At 40.1% G+C, this 10,130-nt stretch overlaps 1 protein-coding gene across 5 annotated transcripts in view; it reads left to right on the plus strand.

Annotated features, from left to right (window-relative positions):
* cacnb2a (calcium channel, voltage-dependent, beta 2a) overlaps positions 1-10,080 on the plus strand; it is a 54,022-nt gene extending 43,942 nt beyond the window's left edge. For all 5 annotated transcript variants that reach the window (XM_079661890.1, XM_079661892.1, XM_079661893.1 and 2 more), the window contains 7 exons: positions 1,363-1,443; positions 1,552-1,610; positions 2,463-2,572; positions 3,614-3,765; positions 4,310-4,405; positions 4,881-5,063; positions 7,464-10,080. In XM_079661890.1, the coding sequence (XP_079518016.1) occupies positions 1,363-1,443; positions 1,552-1,610; positions 2,463-2,572; positions 3,614-3,765; positions 4,310-4,405; positions 4,881-5,063; positions 7,464-8,216 (1,434 nt within the window). In that variant the 3' untranslated portion in view covers positions 8,217-10,080. The remainder of the gene's footprint in view (positions 1-1,362; positions 1,444-1,551; positions 1,611-2,462; positions 2,573-3,613; positions 3,766-4,309; positions 4,406-4,880; positions 5,064-7,463) is intronic.
* The last annotated feature ends 50 nt before the right edge of the window (positions 10,081-10,130 follow it).

Below are 10,130 nucleotides of genomic sequence, written 5' to 3' on the forward strand. Positions count from 1 at the left end.
AAAGTAATGTAGAGTTGGACAGAAGTATTTGAGCGGAGCCACTGCGTCCATTAGTACTCTCACGTTAGTCAGCAGCAGTGTGCATCAGTTCCCAAAACGTCCCATGGGAAGCACGCTGACGACAGCAAATGTGAGACAGACAGAAAATGTTTAGAAGTGGAGAGAGCAGGAAGAGCAAACATACAACCTCCTCATCATAAAGATAACAGACATTTACAGCAGCTTGAACATAAGGACAAATAAGAGAAAAATCTTTTAATCTTTTAAACTGTGTTGAGATATGATCATCACATTTACATTTTTAGTCTGGTTTTTTTTAAAGATAGAGAAAGTACTTGACATTCCCTGCAGTTTTCTGACACATCCGGACAGCTAATTGTGATGCAAAAAAAACAAAAATAAACATTTGAGGAGATTGAACCAATACAGATTTGAGAATTATTGCTTAAATTTGACTTTAACTGATTAGCAGAGCTAGTGACTATTACTATTCTGTCAAGGGATGATCACATGTGTTCTCTTCAGTTACAGATTTGTATTCCTCAATGGATTTGAAACCAGTGCTCTTTCATCATTATTTAATATCTGAATTCATAATGGGTTTATTAACTTTATTAGAATACTTTTTAAGGTCGTATGTAAAGTAGGTCAATGCAAGGGATTGCTGTGGCACTAAAACCGCAGATGGAAAATCATATTATAATATATTGACATTGAACAATGTGTAAAACCATACCTGATCGGCACCAATAGCGATCTGTCTAATCTCAACACATCCATCATTCTATAAATTGACTAACTTTTCATTTCTGCTCTAATTTAAAACATCTGCTCTTGTCAAAATCACCTCATTCATTTTTGATTTAAAACCGAGGCGGCTACACAAACTGAGCTTCCACTTTGTCGTAACAGCAATGAGACAGTTTTCCTAACTGTCCTGAATTTCCCAAAACAAATTTTTGTAGCTTCTGTTAAACTACTGTGGCTTTTTCTCCCTGTCCAACTAACCTTTCCTCTCACATAGTTGATGCCATAACATCAGAACCATGAAATGGGGGGATTTATCGAAACATTGAAATCCATCATAAAAGATTGCATTTTACTGTAAGCTTCTTTGAAGTTTCAACAATGTGACGATGTTGACATTTGTGAAATAAACTGCCAAATCTATTCAATAAATCAAAGCTTGTGTTATGTCGAGCCAGCTGGGACGTCCCATTTCATGGTTCACAATGTTCCACTGCTTTTAAATGTAGTCTGGGTCAGTGTTGTCCCAAGTCCCTCAAGTGATTTGTGATGGTGAGTGTTTACTTTGTCTCCATAAATGTGTGCAACTGTTTTTTCTTCTTCTTCTCTCTGCAGACGGAACACATTCCTCCGTACGACGTTGTGCCTTCTATGCGGCCCGTGGTTCTCGTTGGACCATCACTGAAGGGCTATGAGGTGCGACAACCATTTCTATTTCTACCCTGCTTTTATTAGAAAATGATCTGTAAAATGTGAATCCACTAACGAGTTGCTCTCATTTCCCCCTACATTTCCGGTCCACAGGTGACAGACATGATGCAAAAAGCGCTGTTTGACTTTTTGAAACACAGATTTGAGGGAAGGTAAGTTCCTCGTGATCTAAAATAAAAGCTCTCATCCTGCTTCCTTCCTTCCTCATTCCTTCTCCCTCTAACTCTATATGCTGGTATTTATCAGTCCCCTGAGGTTGGCCAAGGGAGTGTGTAACAAGTTTGTTTGGCCTGCAGATGTGTGCTGCTGCTTTAAATAGACCCCCTCCATGTCCTTAATAGGTCATAGTGGGCCCTAGAGCAGAGCCGGATTCTACTCACTCAATGTTGAGTCCATCCACCCATCTGAAGCAGAGAGGCCATGAAGTTACACAACACTAACACTAAGATCCTCTCAGACCACCAGCAGCTGCAGTGTGTTGTGTTAATTCCACTTTAAGTCATGTTCTGCAAACCTAGTTTGAAGAGGCAATAGACAATAATTGACTTTAATAAGGTTCCCTGAAAGCCTCCCATTCACTTTGCAATTCTGCCTACCTTTAATAAAAGCCTAGATATATAAATTGCATCACTTCTTACAAGAGTGTCTCTGGCTAAGAGGCAACACAAAAGAATAGCTCAACTATATAGCTACAGTAGCTACACTCAGGTAGCAGAACATCTGGAGTAATGTTATTCTTACTTAATAAAGTTCACAGAAGAAGACGTAATTAAGTATAATGAGTTTGACCATAGACCCATGAACTTAAGTCTCATGTTATTTATCTTTGAGCAATGTTAATGTATTGTCTCTTGTTGGCTCCATCTTTTTCGAACACTTTTGAGAGTTCTATTTTCTTCTTCCATCTTTTACAGCGTTATAATTTTTTTGCTTTGCTTCTTCTTTGCTTTTTTTTTGGGTCTTTTCTCTGGTAATCAAGTATTTCTCTTGTTCTTTTTCTTCAGAATATCAATCACTCGCGTCACAGCGGACATCTCTCTGGCCAAACGCTCAGTCCTGAACAATCCCAGCAAGCACGCCATCATCGAGCGCTCCAACACGCGCTCCAACTTGGGTACGTTCGTGCTTGAACTAAGTGCAATGCATGTCAACATCTTTTTGTTTTGATTCACAATGTTTTCAAGGAGACCAGCTTATGTGGGAAAGGAAGGAAACGATTAAAGGAACTCTTGACAATTGTAATGATAACTTGCGACAGGCCTTGGCCGGTTTCCTTTTGTTAGGAATGAAATATAGAACATCAAGGCACGATAGCAAGTTCAAGAGCCGCTCTGATTTGACTGAGGTTGATCTGGGTTCAGATCCGATTTGAATGAAACAGATTCCTTAGTCAAACAACTGGGACAATATTTGCTATGTATCAACATCAGCATCACTCAGCAGCTGCAGCAGAGTAAGAGGTCCCAAGGAAATCCTATTGTAGATGCAGGAAATGTATTGGTGTGCTGCTGTAGCAGGAAATTACTTCAGAATTAGCATAAGGAAACAGATCCCACACGTTCGCTGTCTTTTTAATATTACACTTGGATAGAGACTTTATTTACGTATAAGAAATCATCTTAACAAGCCACTTCATGCTCTATAGACCCTAAAATGTTCACCTTTCCTAAAGGAAATCTACACAAAGATTTAAAGATTTGTACATTTGTTTCTGATGCAAATGTCTTGAATCAAAAATGAGTGTTTTCTTGATGAGTGAAAAGTTATGCAAGAAAATGTTGCATTGGAAATAAATAAAAAATGTATCACCCCTCTGGCATATTTTAGCAAGAAAATGAGAATGTGTGATACAGGCGTAGCCTGAATGAGCTGTTAATGTGGAATGTTTTCATTTGATCAGTTTACTTCAGACTTTGTCGTGACTGGAAGTCATGAAGCTTGGCTGTGATTCTTCTCAGATTGGGAATCGTGCCCTGCTGGGATATTTGTAGCACAGATTTTAAGTCACGTTGTCATCTGTTGGAGTTGGGGTTGTGTGGTAAAACAGTTGGTTTATGAGTAAGCCACCTTTTCCATCAAAAAACAAGTGGCTCTATTTGATTATGAAATAAATGAAGTCAATCCTCTGAATTGAAATATTTTGTTTCTTCTTCAGCTGAAGTCCAGAGTGAGATTGAGCGGATTTTCGAACTTGCCCGGACGTTACAGCTGGTGGTTCTGGACGCTGACACCATCAACCACCCGTCACAGCTAGGGAAGACCTCCCTCGCCCCCATCATTGTCTACGTCAAGATAACCTCTCCTAAGGTGAGTAAAACGTGATACAGCCAGTTATTGTGCGTTTTTAAAAAGTGTCCTAGCTCTGATGTTAAATAATGAATGTTTGAGGGGACTGATTCATCGCTTTGACCTAAAGCATGAGTTGAAAAAAAGGGCTCATGATTCAGTGATCAGTAAAATAAACAGTTATTTGGGTAACATAGAGGATGAATAAAAGGCATTGCTAAGCAGCGAGAGATACAAGCTTGAAATCAGAGTGGCATCAGTGTGAATCACACGCTCAGCGGGCTAAAATAAAACACTGTCTGCCACCTGTCCTCTTAATTACTAACTTCTGCCATATCACATACAGCTAAACTTTAGGGGAGAATCACACAGAAATATAATTTGGTATAAATACAAAGCAGCACAAATCACATGTGCTCAACCTATTTTTAAGACACAATCCATTAGTTACTTTCCACCATACCTGTTAATGGCTTTGGCTATATAAAAGCTATCTTCTTAGTTTTTGTACTTCCATTTTTGTCTAAATAAAACCACCATGACCATGTTGCCTTTTTGCCCTCAGGTGCTCACGAGGCTCATCAAGTCTAGAGGCAAGTCTCAGGCCAAACACCTCAATGTCCAGATGGTGGCTGCTGACAAGCTGGCTCAGTGCCCTCCTGTAAGTCTCCACAGTGGACCCAAATTACCCAAATCATTACCGACTTAAATCCAGTGTTTAAAACAACCTGCAGTTGTATATTTCAGATGTGGTATTGGCTCTAGATTTTAGTTGCATGGATATGTGAAGTCTTTTTTTTTACAGCTTTATAATTTGTGCCAGTTCTATTTCCGTGCTGTAATCTGCTTAGTTATTATTTTAGAAATTGAAGCAAGCAACCCAGGCTTGTGAAAGTGGAGGCTCAATTTAATTGAAATGACAATCCACATCTTTAGGGAATTAAGATTGTCTGAGAATTAATTCCTAATGCTATTTAGTTCTCATGCTGGGACAGTTTGTGTATGACGATCATTATGATTTGTTTATAGATAATTTTACAGTCTTTAATTATGAAATTCCTCTGAAGCCCCATTTTGTTTTCTCTACCTTTAAATTGTTCATGTTTCCTTTTAACCCTTTCCCCCCCCTTCCTCAGGAGATGTTCGACATCATCCTAGATGAGAACCAGCTGGAGGATGCATGTGAGCATATGGCGGATTACCTGGAGGCGTACTGGAAGAGCACTCACCCCACAAGCTCCAACCCCCCCAACCCAATGCTAACGAAGCTGCCTACAGCCGCCCTGCCCTCCAGCCCCACCCCGGTCTCCGCCGTGCAGGTACAAGAGCTGAGGACACACAGGGGGGTTACCTGTAGCAAAGCTATGCAGAGAAACAGGATAAGAAGTAGCATAATTCTTTTTTCAATCATGTACCCCCTTTGAAAGTACCCCCTGATCAGCGCAAAAACAATTTGTTAAGGAAAAAATGCCTAGAAAGAGGTACAGCGCTGCACCATCAGTGTCTGATTTATTAAAACAACAACCTTGTAACTGAGAAACACGCTACATTTAAAATGTTTACAATCCATCACTAAATTCATGGCAAACCAATTTTAACATCATGCAATAACACTAAGACGACATTAGTTGCATTTAACTGATCTTTTTAATAAGTTGTACTTAAAATGTAGTGAGAAACATGGGCTTGAGCTTCACTTTGTCATTCTGACAGGGAGGCAAACTGCAGTTATTACACTTTGCGTTTTGAAATATGTGTAACTCTGATAATATAAAACCCACACTGCTCAAACTTCGTTACTTTTCCTAAAATTGGTACATAATACTAATACTGCGCTAAACTTTGCGGCCACACGCCGTTGCGGCCACACGCTTATTGTTTTAGGTCCTTTGAAAAGTAGGCAGTCATATCATTAACTATAACTAGCTAGATCTGATAGATTTGGACATAGACGCGAGTGAAGTATAACCGGACGCGAGAGAGAGATCAGATCAGCTGCTGCTGACGGAGAACACGCAGCTCTGCATGATCACAGCTCCGTCGCTGTGACGGACCGTTGAGCGGACCAAAATACACTAAGAGTTAGACCTAACACACTTTGCTAGTTTATCTACTCTGGAACTAGTTAAACTAGTTATAAATATATTTGTTCTTTACTGTCGGGTCACTTAGGCCGGTTAGACTGGTTCACTGCTGCACGAAACTGACGGGCTGTAAGGAGAGGGAGAGGAAAAGAGAGCACCCCGTTTACTTTTCCCATCTTATTATCCAGAATTACTGTAAACATTTGAATAAAGTAGTTCATCGACTATTAGTAGTTTATGTAAATGCATGAATTATGTTTGTTTTTTTCATTAACATAACATAAATCTCACGTACCCCCTGCAGTACTCCAACGTACCCCTAGGGGTCCGCATACCCCCATTTGAGAACCACTGGCATAGACCATGCTAAAGCCCTAGAGTGAGAAAAGAAAAAAACCTGCAGTAAATACGGTTTAGGTTATTTTCCAACACCCACACTTAAGGTATTTGTGTGTATTTTGCTGAGATACTTTGTTAGCCTTATTTTGATTCAACGTAATGATGAATAATTTGGATTACCCACAGCCGTACAGAAACAGTGACATTTCGGGCCTCAGAGCAGTTATTTAATTATACAGCAATTAAAGCTAGTTAGAAGCATGCCCGGCTATTGTAGTAAAAGAGACATAACATGATATTAGATTGAATGCTAAGTAATTATCTTGTCTCTCAAATTGTTGCTGAACATTTTTTGTTATTATTTAATACTTGTGTGCAGCTATTCTTTTCGTCTCAAGAATTTTTTTTTAGGTTAAGAAATTACCATCTGTTGATTTTCCGCTGTAACTGTGTGGTGTTTGGACACTAATTATAATTTCCAAACTAAATTAAACACAAACTTAAACGTCTGCCCAAAAAACAGTTTAAAGGTGCATTACTACCAACAATTGGAGAGGTGTGGTGCACAAAACGGTGTTGCATTGTGGGATACACACTGCTCTGAATAATAAAGCAGAATAAGGATAAACAAAACATTTTGGGAAATTTAGAGCAGAGGCAGACAGGAAGTGGGTCTACATAATTACCTGAAATCCTTGATTTCAAATGCAATTTATTTATAGTCCTTATTGGTAAAACAGTCATTGAGTCAAGTGTAGGATAGGTTGTCATTTCCATTGTATGATTTTGTATAGTATAATATTTTCACCAAAGGTCACACATCTGAGCGTGATATTAACACCCTACCCCTCTCTCCATCCACTGCCATCACAATGGGAAATGTAAGACTTGGGAAATCCCTGAAATTGATGAGGAACAGGATTAAATTGACATGTGATTGATAGTGTGGTGAGTGTGAAAAGGTGCTCAGATAAATGTTAAAGTTCTTTCAGACTTGAAGTGCCTGAAATCTATAAGGATTGCCTCTTGGTCCTGCTGACTGAAAATTCAGAAACCTTGAAAGTTATATTTAAAATGTCCTTCCTCCAATGGTTCATTAACCTTCCATGGTTGGTTGATGAATATTCATGCAGTGTGTGTGTGTGTTCAAGCGTGAGTGCTTAAATACACCAGAAGCAAGGTTGAAGTGAATATTAATCTGCATGAGTTGTGTTTGTGTGTGTTTGCAGTGCATTTTCTTGCATTTTCTTGCTTTATGTCCCCTGACTGACTGACATGATATGTTACTGACCCCAGGGCAGCGGTGCAGAGCAGAAAGGTGATAAAGCATTGGTGGAGAGAAAGGGCTCCAAGGAGGATCACCAGCACCATCATCACCATCACCACCACCACCAGGACCAGGGTGATGCCGATGGGGAGGCTGAAGGGGAGGGCAATGAGGAGGAGAGGCCTCTGAGGACAGAGACCTCCAGGAGAGCCCAGCACATCCACCACCGTTCGTCTTCCACCAGGACTGAGCAACACAACCACCACCACCACCACAGCGGTCGGGGGCGGGGCCTCTCTCGGCAGGAAACTTTGGACTCTGAGACCCCCGAGAGCAGAGAGAGCCGAGAGAGCAAGGACTCGGCTTATATCGAGCCACGCACTCAACTCCTCCACCGGGAGGAGGAGGAGGAGGAGGAGGAGGAGGATGAAGAGGAGGAGGAAGATGAGGAGGAGGAGGAGGAGGATCTAGGGGAGGGGCACCCCCAGCAGCAACAGCGATATGAGCCACTGCCCCACCGGGACCACAATCACCACCACCATCACCATCACCGGGGGGGGGCGGAGGAGGCCGGCCACAGCACTGGACAACACCGCTCAAAGGAGCGCGAGCAGGACCATAACGAACGGAACAAGCAGCGCTCGCACCATCACCGGCCGGCACGGGACCACCACCACCAATACTACGATCGGGACAGAGACAGGGACCGAGAGGTGGAGGTGGCTCCCAAAAAAAGGGGAGACGCAGGGGAGTGGTCCAGAGACTCCTACATCCACCAGTGACAGACCAAATCCCTCCCGAAGCTCATCTGGACTCTTAACCATTCTGTTCTCCCATCGTGCTGCTATACCCTGAAACCACAGCATCCTATTTATGTACACTTCCTTTTGAAATGCTGTTGCATCTTTTTCAATGGCAGGATTTTAATTACATAGATATAAATATATGTATGTGTGTATCTATGCATAGACGTTGTTTATGTGTGGATATGCATGAATATTCTCAAATATGCATATTTTAAACCTGTGTTTGATAAAGCATGACACAAAAGCAGAATTGTTTTCTGTACGGAGCTGTGCTTTCTGTGATTAGCATTTTTAATTGTTTTGCTTGCTATCATTTGAATAATTTGTTCCTTCAGACTACTGCTAGGGTTGACTCCAACAGTTGACTAACCAAGTTAGTTTGAGACTGTGTTTGCAGATGGAATTTGTTTTAAAGAACAGTTTGTCAATTTGGGAAATAGGCTTATTCTCTGTCTTGCTGAGAGTGGCCAGTTTGTTTGGTACTGCAACTAAAACTAATGCAGTCTAAAATATAATACCTCCATAAAGGTATTCAACAGTTTTTGTTGAAACTGAACTTTATCATAACTTTGGAGACTGCAGTGTGTGGTGCTTTTGGTTTGTATTGTATTGTTATATTGGCAGTTTCTATTATTTTGTCCACCCCATTTATATCAATGAGGGTAGTCTAAAGAACAGGACTGTTGGATTAGACTTGATTTGTTTTAGCACCTAATTAACTGCCAACTGGGTCTAAAGGGAAAGATCATTACACTCATATTAGTAAGGTACATATGGTGTTACAGCTAGCAGCCTGTTAGCTTAGCTACTTACGGGAAGACAGCCAGTCATTCCCTGTTTGAAGGTTGCAAATAATATTTAAAGCTCACTAACTAACCTTTTATATGTAAAATGTTGTTTTGTATAAATAACCAAATTTAAAAAAGTTGCGATTTATCTTCAGCTGACTCACGGTAAGCTAACAGGCTGCTATTGCTAGCTGCAGGCTAATATGTAACCGACAGATAAAAAGTGCTATTGATTTTGTAATTTAATTATCAGCAAGGAAGCTAGTAAGCATGTTCCCTAAAGTGTCAGACTACTCCCTTAATTTTATGTTAATCATTTATAGCTTAGTTCCTTTTTTTAATTCTGCATCAATGGTTCAAGATATTGGGTTCGGACATCTTTAAGCCTCCCTGGAGGTGCACCTTAGTCTTGCCTTACAAGACAAAGAAATTCTACAACTTCCTCTCGTAGATGCAGTACTGTTCTCTTTGTATGGGTCCAGAAACATTTTATACCATTGATACACCCTTCTGCACTTTTACTGATTCACGTTGGTTTCAAGTGAAATTTGATATGACATTGCAACTTTTCTGTAGGTCTACAACCAAAACTCCACTTAGATTCATGTTTTATTAAGTCTAACTTCTTTTTCTATTGAATGTTGTTAAATTCCCACTTGAACTCCCACCTCAGAGTATAAATGAATGTTGATTTTAAGATATCTTCTTCAGTACGTTCCTCACTAAAAATGTTTAAAGATGCACTTTGTTTTCCAGACAAAAATATTTGTATCATTCCCCATACTAACACAACCTATTTTAAGGGTTAATTAACGTTTAACTTTTCCTGTAAAATTCCATAATACAGGAATTCTGAATTGAGCTGGCTCTATGCCCCTCTGTTTACAAACCCACCCTATCACTTCACTTTTTTGATTTTGCCTGACAATTGTAATTATAAAAACAACTCCATTTCTATGCTACATTGGTAGCACTACAGATTTTTTCTTACAGTGTACATGTGAATGTACATAATGCATAAATATGAAGAATAAAGTTGGCAACAAAGGACAGATGAAGGGGGAGAAAAATGTTGATGTGTGCTTTGTCAGAAGACCCAGAC

The sequence above is a fragment of the Notothenia rossii genome, assembly GCF_949606895.1.
Source record: "Notothenia rossii genome assembly, chromosome: 12".
Taxonomy (NCBI): domain Eukaryota; kingdom Metazoa; phylum Chordata; class Actinopteri; order Perciformes; family Nototheniidae; genus Notothenia; species Notothenia rossii.